Source organism: Tiliqua scincoides, chromosome 1 (assembly GCF_035046505.1).
Source record: "Tiliqua scincoides isolate rTilSci1 chromosome 1, rTilSci1.hap2, whole genome shotgun sequence".
NCBI classification, from domain to species: domain Eukaryota; kingdom Metazoa; phylum Chordata; class Lepidosauria; order Squamata; family Scincidae; genus Tiliqua; species Tiliqua scincoides.
Window position 1 is genome coordinate 244,947,626 of NC_089821.1, and position 24,208 is coordinate 244,971,833.

General features: G+C 43.5%; 1 protein-coding gene across 1 annotated transcript; it reads left to right on the top strand.

Annotated features, from left to right (window-relative positions):
• The first annotated feature begins 1,160 nt into the window (after positions 1-1,160).
• Positions 1,161-22,884, top strand: FOSL2 (FOS like 2, AP-1 transcription factor subunit). Its single transcript, XM_066618663.1, has 4 exons — positions 1,161-1,387; positions 15,183-15,437; positions 19,043-19,150; positions 20,035-22,884. The coding sequence occupies exons 2-4, from the start codon at positions 15,198-15,200 to the stop codon at positions 20,536-20,538; spliced, it is 852 nt and encodes a 283-aa protein (XP_066474760.1). The 5' UTR covers positions 1,161-1,387; positions 15,183-15,197; the 3' UTR covers positions 20,539-22,884.
• Positions 22,885-24,208: the final 1,324 nt, after the last annotated feature.

The window sequence follows — 24,208 nt, forward strand, 5'->3', positions numbered from 1 at the left end:
TTGCTCTCTTGATTTTTCATGTCACTGAAATGATTTGGCTCTAGGATTTTTTTCTTTCAATAATCACAATCCTATCGCAAAGGAAAAATAAAAGGATCTCAGGAAAAGACTTATTTTTTCAGAGGAAAGGGGGGGGGAACAATCCTGCCAAGCCAACAGTCTGCATTGAGTGTATCTGGACAATCCAAAGTTAACATCTCTCGCAAGCAAGAGAGACAGAGAGGGACCCAGAGAAAGACGGAGCGTGCGCTGGGAGGTCCGCCAGACCCACAAATACATATCTATAATTTATTTCTCTCCTGCTTCCACCTCGGATCATGTACCAGGACTTTACAGGAAATTTTGATACCTCCTCCCGGGGCAGCAGCGGTTCTCCAGGCCATCCGGAAACTTATTCCAGCGTCACAGCTCAACAGGTAGGGCTGGTCACACAGTAGGCACCTTTGGCCAGGGTGCTGCTAAGATCCAGGTTTCGGAGTGGTCTCTCTTTCCCCCTTTCTGAAATACGTGCTTGTTTTCTTGTGATCATCTCAGAGCATTTTTTGCCTTGAAGTTCAGGTAAGGCGTGTGACCAGTTTTCCCTTGGCAGCCTGTGTTTGGGGAGATCTGATGCTGTTTGGCATCCCTGGGGATCCAGGCTACAGTCCTATACACACTTACCTGGGAGTACGTTCCATTGAACTCGGTGAAGATTACTTCTGAGTAGACATGCATAGGATTGGGCTGCGCTTTGGCATCAGTGGGGATGCAGGCTGCAGTCCTATACAGACTTACCTGGGAGTAAGTTCCATTTAACTTGGTGAGGATTACTTCTGAGTAGACATGCCTAGGATTGGGGCTGCCAGTGTTTTGTGTGTGCGTCTATGCCCCAGGAGCTGCAATATGTGTTATGTCTACTTTATTCTCCTTGCCATGCACGTTGAGGCTACCAGCCTAGCCACACTTTCCTGGGAGTAAGTCCCATTGACTATAATGGGACTTACTTCTGAGTAGCCATGCCTAGCTTTGGGCTCTGAGCGGGCAGCAGCCACCTCTCCTCCGCCCCTTGCCCAGCCAGCAGCGCTCCTTAATCAAAGAGTAAAGTTCACTAACCACACCCAAGCAGTAGCAAGCAGTCCACCTCCCGGGAGCCAGCTCCGACCTCTCCCTGAGTCGGCGGCGGTCAGGGGAGAGGAGGAAAAGAAGAAGAGGTGGTTGGTCTCCTTTGGCCCCGAGTCCAAAAGCTGCCTTTCGACGCGACACCTTAAAAGGAGGCGGAAGCTGCTGCTGGCTCGGCGAGAGCTGGGCGGTTTGGGGGTGAGTGCAAACAAACCAGCCCCGACCTTGGAGTTGGGAGGCTCTGCAGAAGACTCGCTCCGAGCCATCGGCGTGGCTGCTCCGCTCAGAAGTAAGCCTGATTCTCTCGTGTGTGTCTGTGTGTGTGTTTGAAAAGATCTGCTCTCCCCCCCCCCCCCCAATGATGTGCTTGTTTGTCCGGAAGGCACAGGAGCGAACTGTGGCTACAATCCTATCCACACTTTCCTGTGAGTAAGCTCCCTTGACTCTGATGGGACTTACTCCCATTAGGCTTACTCCCATCATCTTACTCCCAGACAGGCATAGGATTGCGCTTTGTGTGCGCGCTTGGAATTGCGGGGTTGGCATTGACGGGTTTGTCTTTGTGCTGGCCTCTGGGGGAGTGAAACTGGGATTGAGACCTAGGATGCGTGTGTAAGATCAGGGGGGATGGATGGTGGGGCCAATAGTCCTCATCATAACCCGATTTAAGTTGGAACAGGAGCTGCGATCCTATACACGCTCACTGGACTCACAGTGGGACCTGCTTCTTAATAGACATGCCTAGGATAGTGCTGTGGGTTTCTCTTAACTCCCATGTGGCTGATATGGGGAGTGCCTTTTGGAGGGTTCATGTTTGCTCAGTGACAGTTGGCTGTTCCAAGTCAGGTCTGCTTAACCGTGAATATCTGTACTTTGGCGTATTTGTGGGGGTCAGAGGTTAAAGCATCTATTTTCAGTCACTGTGCCAGGGCACACTGGTGTGCCATGAACAGTCCACAGGTGTGTCTCAGGAATGGGGGGGTCATTTAGAGCCTTGTCAGTATTCTTGAGATAAAAAGGTTGACAATTGCTGGGTTAAAGGGACACCCAACTATGTCATAGTTTGGCGATTCACAAGTGTCTTCCCAGGCAGAAAGAGTTAAAAAATGGTTGGCAACCTTCAGTCTCAAAAGACTATGGTATAAGCCTACAGCATCCAGTATTTTCAGGCGGTCTCCCATCCAAGCACTAACCAGGCCTGACCCTGCTTAGCTTCTGAGATCAGGCATGTGCATGGTAACAGTTGCCTTTTCTTAAAAAAAAAAATGCAGTATCCTACATGCTCGTTGCAAGAGAGAAGGGAGTGTGGGGGTGGGATTATTGCAGTAATGTTTTCTCAGTATGAAATGTGTTATTGGGGGGCAAAACAGGGGAAACCATGAGTTGTCACTGGAACGGGTCGTACTGACATTTAGTGTGCTGAGTTTTCCACTAGTGTAAAAGCAGTGTGAATGGGAACATCTTGACCTCACTACTTACACTTTGGTTGAGGAAAAGCAAAAAAAAAAAAAAAATCTGATGGGCATGAAAGTGGGGGCAGGAGGGTGGAGGAGAGACTATCTTTAAAAACAATGTGTTCAGTTGATTTTAAGGCCATAAACCTAAAAGCACTCATGCAGCAGTCCTCAATCAATGCGCCCTTGGAAGCAATGGGATGCCTAGATAAGTGACCAGCTTGTGAATTGCTGCTTAACTGTAGCTCAGATATTGTTGGGTTGACCTTCTTCTTTATCCTGTTTCAAGACTTCAAGGTGAGTAACTGGCCATTTCACTTCATGATGACACCTCCAAAGGTCAGAAATGGAAGCTTTGTCTACCCAGTTTGAATGGGCCTTTCTCCATTGGGCTTGAGAGAATGAAAATCTTTGGATAGCCAAAGGTCACTCTGGTATCACATGGAAACTGGAGTGTCCTAACCTCACAAGTTCAATGATGGTTTGTTGGATACATTGGGAGGTAGCTCTTTGAATATCAATCATTCATTAATCCAAACAAATGGGGAGGTGTTTGGGGTTTTTATTTTTCCTCTGAATACTTTGCAGGCTTGATGGATGACTGAATCCAGGCACCTTGAGGATATGTGGCTGTTTAAGAGACAGGCCTATCCACAAAGCTGTCAAGCCAAATCAAATCCATTTAATGCCTATAAATTAAGCTGCATTAGTTTTGCAAGAGCTCTGTACAAATGGAATATAGCATATTCTGGTATGGCTTCACAAAGTCCCATTCAAGTAAATACTATCTGTTCTCATTGTGTTTTGAATCCAGGGAAGAGGCCTAGAAATCTGAATGCCACCACTGGAATAGGTTACACAAATTAGTTCTCTTTATATAAACTTCCCTGATTCCTGTTTGCAAGATTTGTGGGAAGGTTGTCTCTTTTTGTTTCTTTTGTCTAAACTAGTTTTTTTTAATAGAATGAAAGGAGACAGCTACATGTAGAAGTGAGAGTTGTAAAAGGTGTGTGGAAGACAAACAAAGATCCTTGTGGAAGTTCTAGTTAAGACCATAGCAAAGGAGTACCATTTCATTCCTTACCCTACCCCACACTGCTCAGATCTCTAGAAATGAAATATGGTTCTTTCCCCTCAAAGTCCATAATCTTCAGTTTTCTGGGATGTAAGTTTTACATTTCTAAATCTTTATATTTTTTAATTGTTACTTTTTTGACATGTTAACTAAATACGGAATGTGAATGCTTCATTTTGCTTTTGAGGAATTTAAAAGACTTATGAAAGTTGTTTTAAAAAATGAATCGTGCAGATCCACAGAAGTAGACTTGTTGTCTTGCAACAATCTGTCTCCTCTCTGTTTTATGCCAATATCTCAAGTTATAGGCCTGCTGAAATCATTTTCTCCAGCCTCCCCCCCCCACAAAACACACCACACTCAAGATCCTTTAGCAGAAAGTGTCCACGTTCAGATTTTTTTTTTCTATAATCATGAGGACTAGAGGCAATCAACTTTTTTGTTACACTTTTGGGATTCAGGAAACTGCCAAGACTCAGACTAGAAATTTTGAAAAGGGCAATGCTTTTACACTAGCATAGAAGAACGTTTTGCTGAACTTAATGGAATGTCTTTCCAAGATGTGGGTTTAGGATTAGTGTGCATGTTGATTTATAGCTCATTTTGATCCAAGTTCTCAGACTAGATAGCCGTAGTTTGCACATAAAGTTAAGTGTACTGTACTGAAGATGTCAGTACTGAAAACTTCAGTAGTTATGGTCTTGATATGGTTTTGTGCAGGTTTCTAGATCTCTGTCTCATTTTATATAATCGAAAGACAACTTGCTATTTCATTGAAAATGTAGCTGGGAATGCTCTTTAGTGCCGACTAAAAATTGACCCCTACACCCATGGCAAGTCTGTTAATTGACTAAAATAGCTATTTTTAAAAATTGTTTCAGAAGCAACTATTCCTTATATACAAAGTGAAAAGAATGAGATTGGTACATAGATTAAAAGACCACCATGAACTGAGGACAACTTAAGCATGCTACAATAGAAAGATGTTGCAATGAATAATAGCTGGCTCAGCTCTGATTATTATATAGTCTCGCTATATTATACAGTGCCTCAAACTGCCATTAGTTCATAGCTCTATGTGAATTGGTGAAACTTGACAGGTAAAATCTACTTTTTAAAGAGATAATAATTAATAATTTTTGAATCCCCCCTTCTTTTCACTGCTAGTTACCCACCCCTTTTGCACTAGCTTACCCCCAGCTAAGCACTGTTTCACATGTGCAAAATGATAATGAATTCTGTGCGATGATGTGGTCAGGAGTGCTGCAATCAGCTCCCAGTGCATGTACAGTATCCTTTTTAAAGTTGGCAATTTCATTCAGTTTTTAATAGCGTCTGCCCGGGAAGGCGATGGAATGCATCTTTGGTTCAGCTATGTCTTCAAGCAAGTTAGGGAGTGATATTGTTGCTTTCCTCTGGTATTTGAACATTCCTTGGCTGACTGAATGGAGCTTGTTGGTATTTATTGTTGATTGGTTTTGACCTTCGGAATGCTAGTTCTTACAGGGCTCGTGCAATTTGGATACATTTTTGGGATAGCTCTTTTGGTCAGTGTCTAGTCTTGAACGATGTTGGAACCTGAGGAATGAGAAATATTTCCTGTTGAAACAAAAATATATACCAAGCCCAGAAAGCTTGTTGCTCTCCCCCAACCCCATTACTCTCAAACTACATGGTTCTTTCACCGTTGTGGAACTCCTGCTTGTGAGCCAGCACAGGCAAATCCCATAGCTTCTGTGCAAGGCATTGCACAATTCCATCAGTTACACAAACCTGTGATATTTCATAACTTGTTTACATCAGCTGGCCTTGTGTTCTCTCCACCCTGGATTGCTTTGTTACTGCTTGTGTAATGAGTGTAAATGTAACCAAAAAGTGGGCCACAAGGGTTTTTTCACATCAAAGGGCCGAGAGATATTCTTTTCCTCTCTCAGAAATTGTCCTACATAAAACTTTGCAAGTGGTGCCAGTCTGTGACATTCCACATATCAAAGCCTTTTTTTTTTTTTTTTTTTTTTACCAGAAATGACTCTCAGGGCTTCCAAGTCCACATCAAAGACATCTCATTGGTGCCCTCTGTAGGCTGTTCCACATAGGAAGATTTCCAGAGATTATACACAATGGAAAGGAGTTATTTCTTTGCTCACTTACAGTAAACGTGGGGAATTTTGTAGGGGGATGGGTGGGAGTACAATTTTCTCTTTAAAGGTTTGTCTGATACCCCATGATGTAATATTTGTGTCTACAAAAACTAAATAGTAACTGAAGTGATTTTTTTTAATTAAAAAAAAAAGCCTGCTATTGAACATGCTTCTAACACTTTATATGCCAAGCTTTGCTTCAGATTCCAGCTTCTCCTGTGCCCACTTCCTCTGCTACTCAAGAGTTAAAACTATCACATAGTGCTGTGAATTCTAAAATTTTCATTGCACACCAGTTTTTTTTGTACAATTGACAGGGCACACTGCACTGCCAGCAGGGGGCTCACATCCCCAGTGGCCCTACTAATAAATTACCCTGCCCCAAACTCCCGTGGCACACCTGCAGACCATTCATGGCACACCAATGTGCCATAGCACACTGGTTGAAAATCACTGCTGTAGATACTAGAAGAAATACCACATGGTTGCAACTCTCACCCTCCCCTGTGTCCTCCTCAACACTGATGACTTTCTCCCTAGATCAGCAATCCTGTTCACTGCTTAATTTCAAAAATGAAAGATGTTGGAATTTGAATTTTCCTGAAAGTTAAAGCCTCAGCATGTACACGTTGCTCATAACTCATTGGTGAGGGAAGTGTACTCTAGACATATGCAAAGGCACTTTCACAAATAAGGGCTCTTCACATGTTGCATTGCATGCATGTACAGATTTTTGTTGTATGACTTGTACATACATTCATGTTGAAAGTCAACATGGACGGGGATGGACCCCTCAAAAATGTAGAGTATAGATAGTGTGTATTACTGAATGCACTGAAGAGAGCTTGTGAATTACTCTCCACATAAACAGATCAACAGCCATATGTTTACTGTACACAGACTATAGGTGCATAACACATAACATGTGAATGTCACGTATGAACGTGTTGCAAGTTCCAGGGTTGAGACCTTGCATTGAAAATGAATGGGGCGGGAAAAGCCAGAATCCAGTGTTGCATGGTTTCTTTCGATGATCACACCATATTTTAATAATCTGGGAGATTTCTTTGGTGTTTTTCCCCTTGATCCCTACAGATATAGATTAGAATCAAGCACAAATCTCATCTTCAGCCCAAGAATTCATGTTTCATGAATTCCTTACTATGGATGTCAGCTGAATCCTGTCAGCAGAGAAAATAAGTATTGAAATCATTTTGTTTCACCTTTAAAAAAAATTTCTTTACTTTGCCTTCAGAAAAGGCGAAGCCGAACTTTGAAGCAAAAATTGCAGTATCTTTGATTGCTTTTCCTTAAAGGCCTATGCTATGATTTTTACAAAAATGTTTTTTCCACAGAACTTCTATTCTCTTAATCACAAACTTGCAGTACAATTATCGGACTGTAAATGCAGGTGGTGTACTTTGTTGTCCCGCACTGGGACTGATGAGATCGAAAATGTCTTGGAAGATTAAGCCTATAGTGGCATTTGAGTTAGGAAGGGTAGGACTCTCAGTTTTGCTGATCTCCAACCTTTTCAGGTCATGGTGCACATTCCCTATGGGGCCCAATCCTAACTAACTGGCATGCTGGCAGAACACATGTTCTGCTGGTACGCCTGGCTTTCAGCAGTTGCAAAAGTGCCATAAAGCACCCACACTGATGTCTACCGGAGCAGATAAGTCTGGTGTAGGGATAGGTGGAGAGTAGGCAATTCAGGCCCCGAAGGGGGTGGGATCAGCAGCACTGCTATGTCCTGTATCCTATTCCGCTTCTTGAGTCTGATCTGCTGGCATGGATGAACTCACTTGCACCAGTAATATAGCTGGCGTAGGCCCAGTTTGACCCCTTGCAGCTGCTGAGGCATACCCTGGGGCAACAGGACAAATGTCCCCTTACCCTGAGGAGACTCCAGCAGCTAAAATTCTTGTGCAGAATGCAGCGTGTGCTGGTACTGTTGAATCCCTGCATGGGAATTTAGTTAGGATTGGGCTTTGGTCCTTTTATGGTTGTTTGATACAGATAGTTATTGCCATGCTGGTTCCAAAAACATTAGGTAAGTTGAGATTTATTCTATATATTTTTATTCACCTGTTTCTGCTGGTGTGCAAATCCTTGAGCCTTTTGTTAAATTTTGAAAAAGAACCTTTAAAAGGGAGGTGGTTGTGGATCAGGGGAGAGAGGGCTGGAGCTGGATTTTGAAAGGTCATTTTGTCATGAAGCTGACAGACTAACCTTCTACAAGCTCCTATTTTTCTAACTAACTTGACTTCACAGAGTAGCTGTGATGGCAAATAAGATAAGAATGATAAAGCACTCTGTGTGCTGGAAAGTGTTGTAGAAATTAATCATGTAATTCCTGTAATGAGCAGGAGCCATATGGATTTGCTAATTTCTCTAATTTTGCCATCATTTATAAGCCTTCATTTGGGTTTATGAGATGTGAAGCCTTCTTCTGTTGTCTGCTCCTGCTTCTTTGAACACAGGTGGCCTTTATTTCCACACATCTCATGTTTCACAGTGACCTTCATTTATCCAATCTTGATATGACAGCTCTGGATTCTTTGTAATCCAGCTTTCCTTGAGTTTAGATCTTTCCTTGAATTCAGAGATTGGCAATCTGAGTCTTTATCACAGTTTGAGATTTTATGAGTGTGATAGGTGAGATTTTGCCCAGCATGATGTATCTGTGCCTTAAAGGTACCGTACAGATGACTTCATAACAACATAGGCATGGGAGAGAAAAAACAACATAGAAAAGGTACACCCAAGAATAGCGTCACGTGTGAAGATTGCATATGTGTATTTTGCTGCATATTTGTATGTGTTGGGAATGAGCATGTGTTCTTGCCATAAAGCAGACATGTGCGCAAACTTCCTTATGACTGATACATGACTATGCACTCTTTTCGTGATGCACATGTAGATAAAACACCATATGCAAAGCAGCCTTTATGCAGAATGAGCTGTCTCAGAAAATGTCTTGTAACTTGATCCTTTGTGCATGGTTGTGCATGTGTCTTGCTAGTGTCTGTTCTTGCTAGTGGTCATCTTTTCGAAAGGTTGGTGTAGTAGACCTAGACCTGAAGAACAGAGGCCAAATGTGAACCCTCACTGCTTATCATGGCCTTTTTGTTGAAAGAGAGCTTATAATGGCCTTTTTGTTGGTATTGTGGCCTGACCTTCAACTTCTGGTTGTATGGGTGGGGATTGTTTGTGACTCCTCATCTAGGTGATTTGTAGGTCATTTATAATTTCTATGCGTTCTCAGATAGGAACTCCTCCCTGGTTATTAGTCACTAGATGTTAGAACTGATGTCACTGGAAAGATAAGGTTGCTCTGTTGTGCACTCTGTTGTGAATTCATCATCTAAAACAGGGGTCTCCAAACCCCGGCCCAGGGGCCAGATGCGGCCCGCAGCAAGCCTCTTTCTGGCCCGCGGCCAACCTCTTGTCCCCTGAAAGCCTCTGGCCCACTCAACTGAACATGACCAGAACTGTGCTCTGATTGTGTCTGGAGGGTGTTCTGAGGGCCAGAGAGGTTGAATGAATGAGCCTCATTCATTTATTCACTCATCTAAGTTCCATCTCTTATTTATTTAAACTTTATATTTAAATTTTTTTCCCGGCCCTTCACACCACAGCAGATATTTGATGCGGCCCTCTGACCAAAAAGTTTGGAGGCCCCTGATCTAAAATACACGTATAAAGACTATGATGAGACTTGAACACATTACTTTATCTCATACGTACCACAGTGAGGTACTTGCGTCTAACATTTGGCAGAACTGGACCCAATCTAAGCAATGCATTAACTTTATAGTGAGTTGACAACTTATGTGATATTTAGCTGCATTATCATGGGAGTCTTCCTCCCTGTTCCACTTCAGGAATCGACTCCCCTGCTGTCTCTTCATCCAAAGTAATTCCTGTGAGAAAAACATTGTGTGACACTCATATCATTAAGATGGGTCTAGGTCTGCAAAGGCTCACAAAGTGAACCAGGGCCTCCTAGTATGGCACTGAAGAGACTAAACGAGCACACCACTTCCATGGGGTCTACTAGCATTGATCTATTACATGAGATCAGTAGGAAAGCATGATAATTTAATTCTTATTTCCATGTTTCAGACAAGTTAATCTTGTATTTATGAGGAAAATATTGGTTCTGTGAGAACGTATGATCCGTCTTTGACACAGAGTGGAAAACTTAATTCTGGTTTCCTCCCTTATCCTATACAAGCAGTTCTCAAACTCTCCGGAAGAGCTGAGCTGCAATAAATGTGTGCAGGGACGGGGAAAGGCAGTGACGTGACCCGCTGCATTGCACTGCTTTGGAGGGGTGCATGGGTTTGCTGCCACTTACCAGAGCATGCATCAGCCTCCTAAGGTGCAGGGAGCACCCTGCAATTGCAATTTTGAGGGTTTCCACATGTTGGGGAGCCCTGCAGAGGCTGGCATGGAGGCTCCCTGCACCCCTGGGAGGCTGCGGCAGGCTCTGGTAAGTGGCAGCAAGGCCCTGCATCCCTCCAAAGTGGTGTGATCCAGCGGGTCAAGTCGCTGCCTTCCCCCCTCCCTGCCCCTTAAAGGGGCAGAGGCCAGGCCTCTCTGGCTCGCTTATGTTTTCCACTTACGGTGTCCCAGTTTGAGAACCACCGTCCTATACTATTCTAGTCAGTAAACTAAGTTCACTGCCATTTTTCCTTTGATCCAGATACCCTAAAATTTAGAGTTTTGTCTTCTTCAAACGTTACGTGTGTGTGTGTGTGTGTGTGTGTGTGTGTGTGTGTGTGTGTGTGTATTGTGGTGCACAACCACCAACATCTTATGCTTTGTCAGAGTACTGTTACTAAAGCTTAGGATGGTAGAAGTTACAGAGGGGTGGAAAAATCTAAGCACACATTCTCAAATTATACACTCTCGCATAGAAACAGGAAAAAAAGAATCAGAATTTTGATTGTCTCCTTTGGGATCAAACAAATAATTTTGTAGCCCATGTGTTTCCCCTCATTTTCCTAGGGAATATAGAGATCATCAGTATCCATTACAATCACCAGAAAAGAACCCACATACTCGGAGGCCATAGAAATTAATTAGATGCTGGGAACAAACAAGGGTATGATTGTCTCCATCAATGTGCCTTCCTCATGACCGTTTTAAGGACTTCTGGCTGGCTACTTTTAGAGACAGAGATCTCTGTCCAGGTCCAGGTAGATCTTTGGTCTGATCCGGCAAGGCAATCCTTTGTGATGTTCTCTTTCTGCTTTCTTTGGGTGTGGATGATTATCAACAAAACACAAACCATTTTTCTTGTTTAATGGGTCTGAAATCTCCAGTGCTGAGAGACGAAATGCCTATAAAACTAATCTAACATTTGAATGTCTCCTGACTGTCTCCCTTGTGAGACAAAAATCTTCTTCTTCCCTTCAAGGGACAACCCATTGTTTTGTTTTTATTGTTCACTCCCCCTCCCAACTAGCATTTTGTGCCAGCTAATGATCCAGATGAATTTACCTTCCTCTGGAAACAAGGTGTCCAAGTACTCTTCCTTTTATTATTTTATTTTGCAGGAGATGATTACCTAGAGCCTTTTTTTTAAAAGCTCTTGCTTTGTTTTGTCTAGACAGAGCAAAAGAGCTGCAGGGAGCTTTTCTGATCTGAATCCCAAGATGCATTTTATAGGGTATTATTAAAATATAGGCACGTAAACCTGCTGCAGCTGAAGGCATTTTTATATTCTTTAAAATCTTGCTTACATGTGGTCCTAGAATAGGAGGGTTGAACAGCTTAGCCTGGACCTGCTGGTGGAACCTGAGGAAGAAAATCTAGCATCATGTTTGAGGATCAGGGACCATTGAAGAGCTTGCACCGAGTTTCTTGTTCAAAAGGATTTGTATGCCTCCAAATGCAGTACTCGTAGTAGTAGTAGTTGTAGTACTACTGCCCTTGCTATTAAATTTGCAGAGACCAATAGTGTGCTAGGCAAACACCCTTACACCGCAATCCTATTTTATACTGGAACAGGCAGGCCAGGAGACCTGTACTGTATCCAACGCAAGATAGGGGCCCAAAGTGGCTCAGCCAGAGGTAAGGGGAAACTTTTCCCCTTACCCCCAGGTAAGCCACTGCAGCCCCCGTGGGTCTCCTCAGACTTGTGCCACCTCAGAAGCATAAGTTCGAGGAGAGCGGAGCAACTTGTAGCTGCTCCACACTGCTTGGGAACGGGGGCTAGGCTCTGGTATATCTTCCGGGTCCCAGCTCTGCCTCCCGCTCCCCGACTGCCCCCTGCCTGCCCTTCCCCTGCCTCCTCCGTGCCTCCTCCCGTCCCCAGTCCCTTGAGTTGGCCAAGTTCAGCCAACGCAAGCCTCCTCTTTCAAGTTGGTGTGGAGGCTAGATTCAGCCTTGACGGGCTGGCGCGCGCCCCTATGCCGGCCCAGTGAACTCTCGAAGAGGCACATTTGCAACCCTCCTGGGTCGGCACAAGAGACTTGCGCTGGTCCAAGGTGCAGTTTGGATTGCGCCCTTAAAGGGATATGTGTGTCCAAGTATAAAGCAGAAGCGGACAATTTTAGGTTCTTCTCTCTTTCCTTTCTAGGTAGCTGTGGTCACATTCTATTTTGAAAAAAGGTCAGGGATATTTCTTGCCTTATGCTAACATCTTTCAAAGATGGCCCCTCCTTTTCTACAACTCCAGTCCTCACCTTGAGCTGCCACATTGCATTCTGAGAATGGGGACATATAAATGGAGGTGTAGTCAGGGTGTCTACTGGAATTTTGTGAGAGAATGAACTGCATTTTGCATGATCAAAATGAGCATTTTGCACATTAGTCAACCCTGTTTGCGTTGTTTCATGATTTCTTCCCCCCCCCTCCCATCCTTTACTAAGCTGCCCTGGGTCCCTTTAGGGAGAAGGGCGGGATAGAAATAAAGTTTATTATTATTATTATTACTTATTTCTCAGCTATTCGCTATATTACACAGAATGAGATGGTAGACACAGAATGAAGTGGTAGAATTCTGGGTTCTGCCAAGGGTGGACATTCAGCATGTTGACTCTCCCCCCTTAAAAAAAAAAAAAAAAAAAGGGCTCTACATTATATGTATCTCCATAGGAAGATAGCATATCAGCAAGACAGGTTGAACAGATTGCTTCAGCAAATGATCCAAAGGGGTGCTGTGTCTCCAAAAAGCTTTTTCAGCCCGCATTGGCTGTGATAGTATTTTAACATTGTGATTTATTTTCCACAAATGGTCAGGTGGTTGTCATTTGAAACATCTTGCAGTTTCTAACAAAAAAGGAAGAAGGAGCAACAGAAGGCAGTCTTGTGTTTAAGCAGCTAGTCTTGGATCCAAGGCTTTTGGCAAGCCACTGAATAGCTCCCATCTGTACAGTGGGGAACAAAGTGTGTGTGTGTGTGTGTGTGTGTGTGTGTGTGTGTGTGTGTGTGTGTGTGTGTGTCATTCTGTATATGTAGACTTCTGTGCTATACCAGTGCAGTGCTGGTGCTTGGCTGCTGAGCAACTTTGGGCAAAGACCTGCACTGGACCCCCATGTCATCTCCACACATTTCCTGATGGCGCATTGGGTGCTACCACTGCCATAAGTACTGAGAGTTTGGTGATCAAGTGGGCCTCCTGATGGCAGGGACCCTCAATCAATGCCTGACACGACCACTGTATACTTTTCAGAGAAAGACCTGCAGGGTTAAATGGCTCTGTGTTGTGACAGCTCTAGGGAAGTGAAATTGCATCTTGATCAACTGCCACAGCTATAAAGAGATGGGTCCAAGGTACATTTCATTTGTCTCACAATTGCTTCATTCTGGCTATGCAAGTGTGTAAGGAAAAGATATTGATGATGTTGGAGGAATGTGTAGTAGTTCATTTTCATGAATGTGGCAAACCAAGACTAGGTCCCAATCTTGTAAAATTTGGTGGGCCGCTGTGAGATACAGGAAGCTAGACTAGATGGGCCTATGGCCTGATCCAGGGAGGCTGTTCTTATGTTCTTAAAAACACTGGCACAGAGTTTTTACCAATTTGCCCCCAAAGAATGGGAAAAAGTAGGATCATGTATTTTGTTGGTGAAAGGGTATGCAGGTATTGGATATCTTTCAAACCCTTGAAGATGAGTATTTACATACAGGCAGCTCTTGATTTGCCTGGGTGTTGCATTCCTGGAAATCTGTACCTCTGTTAAAAACGAGTTTATTAAAAATGTTTTACTCCATTGGAACCAATGTAACTGGTATGGATTAAGGGGAAAGTCATCAAATGCTTATGCTGATGGCTGGTGACTTCCGCTTGCCCAAGATGGCATTGGGGAAGGGTTGAGGCTGGTGGGAGTGGCTACTGATGTTGATGGCTGAGAAAGGAATGAGGAAAACAAAAGATGCTGGTAAGGAAACTGAGAAACTGGTAAGCAGTCGCTCTGGGAATGCATTTTTCTTAATTTTTTATCTTCTAGCTTTAGAGGCGACCTCGCCCTGAAACTACCAGAACTTAATAAGGTTGCTCATTAGCAGCTTATTGACTGCGTTATTTTGAAAATTTGCCAGCATAAATTAGACTTCTGGTATTAATTTGCAAATTGTGCTATTTGAAAATGGAAAAATTAAGATTGCACTAATTGAGAGCTGCCTGTACCTTTTTAAAAAAAAGTTTTCAAAGCCTCTTGTATGCAGCTAGAGAGTGAAAAATTTATTTTCCCCCATTCCATTCTGAAAAAAGACATAAGACACCAACATACAGACAGAGGCAAAGAGGCTATGCTGGTATAAATGGGGGCACTTTTTCAGAATGTGTAACTATAAAGTATAATTAGCAGGTATCTCTGTTCACTTCAGATATGTTTATGTCTACTGATAAGACATCTTCCATATGTAAAGGATGATGTCTTATCGGTTTGTCAGATGGGCTCTGACCCATTTGCTTCCTGTTTGTTTGAAATGTAAACAGATTAATGATATGCAGAAACCATCCACAAAGGACCAGGCTGCCAACTATATTAATTATCTCCCAGCTCAGACATTGTTGCCTTGTCTAGATGAGAGCATGCCCCAAGAAGGGTAGTATGGCTGCTCATTTGTAGAAAACTATTGACTGTGTGAACTGGCACTAAGTCTCTAATGAGTTTTTTGTATAACCTGGGAGAAGAGTATATTGTTTGCATATTTCAGACCTTGGGTTCAATCTCTGACACAGCCAATTAAAAACACCAGGACTGAGAAATGCCTCTATTGAGAGCCTACAAAGTTGCTTTTTTAGGATGTACCATAAGTCTTACTTGGTGAAAAGTGCCTACTTTGATCATACTGGTGTCCTTTGATTGCTACCTTGTTTATACTTCAGTTGTTTGGTGTTCTGGCTCCACTGATTTTTTTCCCCCCTCTCTTTCTCTCTGTTCTGTCTCTTAGAAATTCCGGGTAGATATGCCAGGATCGAGCAGCACTTTTATCCCTACTCTGAACGCCATAACCACCAGCCAAGACCTGCAGTGGATGGTCCAGCCCACTGTGATCACCTCCATGCCAAGTGCCTACTCTCGCTCGCATCCCTACAGCCATGCTCTGCCAAATCTGTCTTCAGTTACTGGACACACAGCCCTTCAGAGACCAGGTGTTATTAAGACCATTGGGACCACAGTGGGCAGGAGGAGAAGAGATGAGCAGGTAACCACACTGGCAGAAACTGCTGCACATAACCCACTAGCAGTAGTGAAAAGGAGGGGCACCATCAGGATAAGTAGAAGGGTACTGAATTTAGATACTTTTGTTTAAGGCAAGGAACCACAGCTGACCAATCATAGCATGATTCATGTATGAAGCCCTGGCATTTCCAGTTAATGGGAAGCAATGCTAGGAAGTACTGAGAATATGCAGAGCAACATTAAGAGACTTGCCACTAGTCAGAACTGATAGTACTGTGCAAGAGGAGTTGATCTGACTTAACACCATGGCTTATTAGGGCATTAGTGACATGTTCCACTATTGCTAGTGTTTGTCTCTTTAAGATTTCCCCTCTTTTTCTGCTTTTCAATTGAATTCTTTGCTTCTCACCCAAAACCAGACGGATGGGTTATCAGAAAATAAAGTCTTCCCCCCCCCCTTCCTATGGCATGTGGTTCAGCTTATCTTGCATCTTTGCATCATTATGCTGTGGAATGGCAGCAAGGAAATACCCACTGATTCCAGGGCATGAGGAGAACTGAACACATAAAAGGTCAAAACTGGAAATGGGGCTGCTGGCTTTGGTGCAGCCTGTGGTTCCCCTCCCCCTCCCCCCCCCCCAAACAGGCACTTAGTTTTAACCAAAATTCAATTTTGGCTTTAAATAAAACAGGTTCAAGAAAGAGGGAGGGCAAGAGGTCTTCCTCTCCACCAAAGTGTTCTGGACCTTCTTTTTCTTCTGAGCCATCCTTATCTACTCCATGGTGCATTTTTTTCTTTGCTTTCTCCAGTTCTAGCCCAGTTACAGAAGCTAGTATTTTTGTTATTTGAAGGAGGTTTCTTCTAAAATCCATGCCTACCCATCCACCCTAGCCCTACAGAAATGCAAGTGTCATTTCTGTGAAAAGAGCTGTAGGACTGTGCTGTGTTTTAGATGCCCTTGTTACAAATCCACCTTCATTCTGAATGCTTTATAGTAATCTGAGAGAAGAACCCTGACTTGTAGATTGTTTGACTGCATTTGTCAGTAACCAAATGAAGTCTTGTTGTAGAAAAGTCTGAATAGGAACTGTGGGTGATTTGCCTACTGTTTGGATTAATAAGGCTAGTCAGTCACTGTTGTTGCGGTGACTGATATCTTAGTGCTGCTCCAATGTTTGAGTGCATGGAGATCTCTAGGACTATTGCCAAAGTCTAAAATTCTCTTATCAACAAAATGCACACAGACTGAATCTTTTTGTAGATCCAGTTTGACCATGTTTAAATCATTGCAAAGGCTTTCTGAGGGTCAAACTAGATGAGATGTTTATTTTTTTAATGTTTAGCATTAGTTCTTTTGTAAGTGGAGGGAACAATGGGCAATTGCCCTTCCAAACCAAATATCAACCAGATTGGAGCCTGATCTAGATGGGGGGGGGGAACCCCTTCTGCAATCAGGTCATCAGCCACACTAAAAGTACCTTTGGCTGAAATCTGAGTTCTGCACCTTGTCCTCAACAGAGCAGCTAGTCTACTGTAAGCAGGCAGTTGAAATAGCTGCCTTCTCTGTCAGGTTGTGTAAATTTTGCCATGAGATATAGATACATATAAAAGAAATCTGACCAGCCATAACTTAAGTCAGCGTTAAGCCATGTGTGTCCAACATTGCATATATGCAACAGGGACCAAATGGATACACCTGTGGGCCAGGCTAAAATGGGTTCAGCTCTCCTACTTCCATCATAGATGCTGTAACTGCTTTGGCCTCTGTAGGCTCCTGTTTCAATGCACATCAATGTGTGCATAATCCAGCACTTGGGGTTTCTTAAAGCATTTGTCTTTTGTTGCTTCGGGGTTGCTGGCTGATCACTGGCAATCATAATGTGTTATCATGGAAAAACAAATGGAGCGAATGAGAGAGAGTGGAAAGTCGGCCCTTCTTAAGCTGATGTGAAACAATGCCATGCTCTCAGTTTGACTGAGACTACTTCAATTATACAACACCAGAAGTTCTTGGCCCCTGACCTTTGAGTTAACAACTGTTTTCATGTGGGAAGAAGCAGATACTTTGTTTAAGAAAAAGAAGCTTGCAACATCTTCCTATGCTTTTACCTCACAAACCACCCAAGTTGTGAAACAAACTGGGACAATCTGTTGTGCATTTAGCCTTGATTGCCAATTCACTGTCTTATTGCCCAATTCTCCTCTACTATTTCTCCATCATCACCTTACTAACATTCTTCCTTTCTGGCTTATGCTATGGTGTTACAATGGACTAAGGCTGCAATCCTAGCCACACTTTCCTGGGAATAAGCCCCATTGACTATAATGGGGTTTACTTCTGAGTAGACATGCCTAGGATTGGGCTCTAAGTCTCTGATACCCCCCTGAAGTTAAGAGTTTGTTCTCATGATGGACACCTGGCCTGCTCTATAACACACTATCCTAGTGGAGTTTTTTTTCTCTCAGTTCCTCACCCAGGACCATAGTAAAGTTTTAAATGATAGATATAATTATAGCTGGTTGACAATGTGGAATATCTTACAAATTCCTATATTTTGATTCATTTGGGAAAACCTATAATTAACTGATGGCCCAGTCCTATCCTTTCATCCCCCACAGGTCCAGCCATGCCAAAAAGGCACACACTATATCCAGTGGGGGGTGGGGGAGTCGGAAGCTCTGGAAGGGAGGGGGAGTCGGAAGCTCTGGAAAGAAAGGGGATTTAAATCTCCTTTCCCATCTGTAAGCCTCCCGCCTCACAATGGGTCTCCTTGGACCTGCACCAGTGATTTTGCTGGTGCAATTCTGAGAAAACAGTAGGTGCAGGAAGACTGTGGAGGCCCCTTTTGCAGCCTCCCTGCACTTCAGTTTTGCCCCTCCTGCCACCATTCCACCCTCCCTCTCCCACAGTGACTTACCTGCTCCAGCAGGTGGCCAGTGCCAGATGGCTCTGGCCTTCTCACAGCGCATGCTGCCAGAGTGCACTTCAGCTGCTATAGCATTGGTGGAACAGCACTGGCAGATCTAGTTCCACCAATGGTAGCATAATAGGATTGGGCTATGAATCTGTGGGTGGGTGGTGAGCATGGGATGGTGAGAGATACTTCATCAACTATAATAAAAAGGTTAATCCATACTTTGCTTCCAGAACAATATACCTCTATGAAACTACTTTATTTTTAAAATGTTTTGAATGAATATGAGGGTTTCTGGGGGGAAGTGGAAGCTCTAACCTACACTTCAGGAGCAGGGTTCTTGCAAAGCAGGAAGTGGGGCTGCCACATTTAGCCTAAATATGCTCCACTGTAACAAATATTGAAATATACTTTTTGTACAGAGTTCCTGCCCAAAGACCTTTGTGTCTTGATCTTTTGACAACCTGGTAATTGTGCAGCTGCACAGTAACCACATATTATTGGGCAGGGGAAGGAATGCTTAGCCTGGTTTCCAAGTGGTTCAGAAGCCATTTTGTAATGAGTAAAACACATTGTGTGAATATGTTAAAAAGTGTAGTGGAGCTAATCTAATGAGAATCCTTCCTCACTGGGATTTCTCTCTGGAATCTTTAACAACAAGAAATGCGTTTTCTTTAATCTGATGTTTTTTATTCATTTGTTTGGACACAGTTGTCACCTGAAGAAGAAGAGAAGCGACGGATTAGAAGAGAGAGGAACAAGTTAGCAGCTGCTAAATGCCGCAATAGGCGTCGAGAGCTGACGGAAAAACTCCAAGCAGTACGTATTCCACATGCATCATTTTTCCACTCATGACCTCTTTGAGCCACCTACAACTGACCTTCTTTGTGAACTTTTTATATAATATTATGACAAATATAGCTGCTGTCTAAAGGGGATTAATTTACAAAAGAATTTGGAGTCATGACGTAAGGTGACCTAGCACAATGTAGTGAACTATGTACTTGGAGGAAAATCTACCCAGCTCTGCCCTGCTTGGCTCAGACAGGTGCTATTGCAGTTATCAAGGAGAAAGCACAGGGGTGGTTCATATGCTTTTTTTAAATCTCAAAGCAGCCCTATGTGGTAAAGTATGTTCACGTCTTTGCCCCTCCCCTTGCATCTGGGGGAGCTGGGGGCATTTCCTTTAACTGCAGGGGGTGCAAGTTTTAAAAACTTGGCTTATCAGATGACATAAAGAGCCTGTCTAAATGAACTGTTCCCCATGTGATTAAGGGTTAGAGTTGCTGAAATAGAGCTGCCACCTTAAATTGTATCAATGTGGATGTGGTAGTGTGAGGGAGGGATGACAGAGAGTTAACTTCTACTTTGCTTTGATCCTTCTGTGTTATTGACATGGACACCATGTGAGTGGAAAGCACTTGCTCATCGTAAATGCCCATGGCAACCATCTATTGAAGTGAAATCTCCAGGGATACCAGTATCCTCTGTTTTGTCTGAACACCCCTGCAGAAAAGTAAAGTTTAAGATATATGACCACTGAAAATATCTGTTAATTTTTAAAAAAAAAATTCTTTATTCAGTAGGTATTTTGTGCTTCTTACTGGATTGACCAAACTTCAATTTACTTGTGCTTGATATTTTTCTGTTCAGGCTATATATTGGTGGCTGCTGTTGCTAACATATTTCTTTTGGGTCTTCAGGAAACAGAAGAGCTGGAGGAGGAGAAATCTGTGCTGCAGAAGGAGATTGCTGAACTGGAGAAGGAGAAGGAGAAGCTGAGGTTCATGCTGATGGCTCACAGCCCCATGTGCAAAATCAGCCCCGAGGAACACCGAACCTCACCACCTCACAGCCTCCAGACCATTCGAGCAGGTGGTGCTGTGGTGGTGAAGCAGGAGCCTGTGGAGGAAGAGATTCCCTCCTCTTCTTCTGACCTGGAGAAAGGGCAGAGATCTGTGATTAAACCCATCAACATTGTAGGAGGGTTTTATGGGGAAGAGCCGCTCAACACTCCCATTGTGGTGACCTCAACACCTGCCATTACCCCTGGCACTTCCAACTTGGTCTTCACCTACCCCACCGTGCTGGACCAGGAGTCTCCACTCTCCCCTTCAGAGTCTTGCTCCAAAGCTCACCGGAGGAGCAGCAGCAGTGGTGACCAGTCCTCGGATTCCTTGAACTCTCCAACTTTGCTGGCACTGTAACCCCCTCTCCCTTTTGCCCCTGCTCCACCCAGCTACTCTGGGGAAGTACCCCTCCTTGAGATCAAAGACCAGCACAATGGCATTCAAGCACAAGGGAAGCAAGAACAAGAAGGGGAAATGATGTAGCACCAGGTACTTCCTGGTGCAGGAAAAACCAGAACAAATCCAAGCCATATAGGGGTGGGGTCGGGGAGAAGTCGCACTACTGGGACGCAAGTGCTTAAACTACATGGTGAGGAGGGAAAAAAAACCCTTATCCACAGTTTAGTGTGAGCGGAAATGAGCTTCAGTAAATCGCTACGCTAGCCATTCTCCTGTTATGCTGATGAACAGACTGGTCTGACCAGATTACCTTCTGTGCTTATTAGTACATTCCAGTTAGTTGATCTCATGTAAGGCCATCACCTTTTTTTTGTTGGATACCATGACATTTCGAAAACTCTAAAGGCTTGTTGCAATTGTCCTTGAACCGCTGCTGATGTTGGGAATCTACTTACAGGGAATTTTTGCTGTTCTTGGGTGGCTTTTGATCGAAGGTGATATAGCTGAGAGGAATAAATAACAGGGCCAAATGATTCTTGAGAAGTTGTACTCCAGCATATCAGTGGAGGTGGGAAGGAAGCATGCTGGAAGTGCTGGATGTTGTGCTGACAAAAGGAAAATAGTCTCCTTGAAGGAGACGGAGTGTGTGATAGTGCATTGTTTTTCAGTGTGCTGCAATGGCCGTGTCTACAGCATGATTCATCAGTGGGCCAGGAGTAAGTGCCAAAGGAGTTGGGGAAATGCCAGAGTTGGTTTCCACCAAAGCCTTTGTCTCTGGCATGCTTTCTTCTGTAATTAGCGTTTGTCAGATCTGCTGCTGGACCCTATGTTTCCTTTTCCTTGGCTTCCAGCCACCTTGGGTGTGATGCATCCTCCTCATCAGTACGCCCAATTCAGATGCCAGTGCCATTTCTTGAACAAAGCACCTGGCTCCCAGATCTGCAGACCATAGCACTGTAGTGAAGCTGCCATTGTTCACTTGTGAGTGATCCAGGAAAGTGATTTACCGAGGGTGAAAGCACAGGAAGTTAGCTGGAGGCTCCCTTGGAGAATTCCTTTTTTTAATGTTGCCTTTCATGCATCAGTTCCTGTCCAAAGTTGTGTACGTGTTGCTATTTTGATTACTTTAGGCTTCCTCTGTTCCCTTTCTGGTACTAGAGACAACCAGATTGAAATGGTTCCTATGCCTTTCCTTGGTCTTCTACACTCAGTTCCTGTATATCCAAGAGGACATGGTAATTTAAAAGCCTGTGCTGAACACTGATAATGGACAGCACACATCACTTTATTCACCTCCCTTGATACCAAGTGAAATTCTCTTGAAGACAATTGTATTTAGACAGTGCAGCTGGTTTTTCAGATGAGCTTTAGTGAGGTTGTTTTAGATCTTGATATGGTAGATTATGGCTTTGTTTGACTTGAACATCTGACGAGCATGCTTAAGTTTGTAGGTTTCTATTGCTGTCTTGTTTCATATGACCTTTGGGTATAGTAGCCTAGATGGCTGAGGGACTTAAAACCTCATTGTGCTGTTTGAGGACCAGATTTCTGAGCTGAGGGAACATCTTGGAGCCATGTTAATTCCATTGATGAGCATCTCTGCCTTGAAGTTTTGGCTTAATAGCCAGAGCTCTCTCAAGGCTTTATTGAGTGTTTCCAGTGAAGTCAATGATCCATTGATTTTAAAGCACCTGGTTCCCAGCCATAATTTTAGCTACTTATACATGAGAATGAGATATACTATAGGCTATTCACATAACCAAAGCTTCTGGCCAAACAAATCCAAATTTTTGCAAGAAAAGTCCAATCCTGTAACCTGTATAAATCATGCAAAATTGAAAATACAGGCTAATTTTGCATTATTTATCCTGCCACGACAAGGAAAAGGGAGATAAGGAAAAAGGAGCGACTCAGAAATGCTGAAAACCTACCAAAAACGAAACTCAGCACGTTAGAGTGCAAACAGTCACTCAAGCCCAGAATAAACAGAGCTCTGGCTGTAACTCTTGCTTTTTAAAAGCAAGAACTTCCCAATAAACATCTTCCCCAAGATGCTGAACTCCATACGTTCTCCCCCCCCCCCCATCCCTTTTACTCCAGATCATTGATAGAGCTTCAAGTCTAAGCTTCTTTCAGGACTAAGCTATGCCTTCTTTTTAACACATAGCTTGGCCTTGTTTTTTGTTTTTTTAAATTCATTTTTGTTTCTGAATAGTAGCCGTAGGTAGGAGAGCCTGAACTGGATCAGGACTGTGGTGTGTGTGGGGGGGTGGGGGGGGGTTAATTCTTTTTGCCTGCCATAAGTCTGGTTCAGCAAGAGGAGCTTTTCTCAAGGGCCTAACAGCAACAGCTGTTAGTGGAGGGTTCTGGATGGGAACTGGGGGCAAAGGATTAAACCTTTCCTTGCAGCATGATCCCCATCTGGACCCCCCCCCCATGGCTTCTGTTTAGAAAACAAAGGAAAGAAACACAGGGCCAAAGCACAGTGTGGTTTGGTCCTAAAAATACCAGGTGGTTTGGCTCAAATTTTGTAGCCCAGGGAGGAGTCTGCACAATAAGTAAAGCAGAGAACCTACACTTTCTTGCTACAACCACATTTAAAATAGCACAGGTGACCTTTCCCTGAAGCCACTGATATGCTTAGCGAAATGCTTCTTTGCCTTGGCATGCTGGCAATAATAATAAATTCATAGTGCTGTGTTCCCAGCCCTTATAGTTGCATGGGGCCAATTTGGCTAGGCTTCCAGCTCTTAGAAATTCTTGAAAAATTTGGAGGCTGAATACAACTGAGGCGCTTGCTCTGCCAGGTTTGTAAATTAAAGAAGTATTGGCAGCAGGGGAACGTGTTCTCTGAGCTTCCTAGTAGCCTTGAAGTGTTTGCGGGTATGGCAGTCTTTGGCAGGTGGCTACAAGTGGGGCTGCCATTTGCCGTCACCTCAAAGATACAAGAAGTATAAGGACCCAAAGTGACCACCAGGCTTATTACAGGAAAGTCGAAGAAGAGCTCTCTATCAAATAATGAGTGGAAACCTTTTTGTCCACTTAGTAAAATAAGTGGCAGGAAATAGTGTGTGAGGGGTACAATTTAAGACTTGATTGTATTGAGGCAACTGTGTGTGATAAGTTAAGTTCATGGTAGGATCTCCTTTTAAAAAGAGATTTTGGAGGTTGCCTGGAAAGAGATCTGGGCTTAAAATTGGACATAATTAATAATATAAAATGTGGCCCTGAACCTCTGATCATTTGTAGCTGCTTCCAGCGGTCACCTCAAGCATTTCTTCAGTCAACTTTAGCTTGTTTCTTTAGTAGTTTCTTTTCTACTAATAGGTTTGTATATTCCAGTTAGAATGGAAGTTCTGAGCATCGCAGGCTTGACTTCACCATTTTTGTTGGTCAAAAATAGGATCTATAAAACACATGTAAATTTGCGCATCTGAAGGAGCATATTACACCTTTTCCCTAGTGCTCCACAGATGGAACTCCAGGTAAATTATTGCATGGCATGAGTTATGGCTTTGACTTCCTGGAAACCCTCTTTCATGCTTCCAGTTGCCCTTGGTCTTACAAGATGATAGGGAGATACCTGGGCTCTAGAATTGGCATTAAAACCTAGGGAATAGCATTCTGG

What these genes read in the sequence shown, in the direction of transcription:
- FOSL2 (XM_066618663.1), top strand. Translation starts at nt 15,198, where the DNA reads ATGCCAGGATCGAGCAGCACTTTTATCCCTACTCTGAACGCCATAACC. An exon ending in GGAGGAGAAGAGATGAGCAG is followed by an intron (nt 15,438 to 19,042) that starts GTAACCACACTG and finishes GTTTGGACACAG; the next exon opens with TTGTCACCTGAAGAAGAAGA. An exon ending in TGACGGAAAAACTCCAAGCA is followed by an intron (nt 19,151 to 20,034) that starts GTACGTATTCCA and finishes TTGGGTCTTCAG; the next exon opens with GAAACAGAAGAGCTGGAGGA.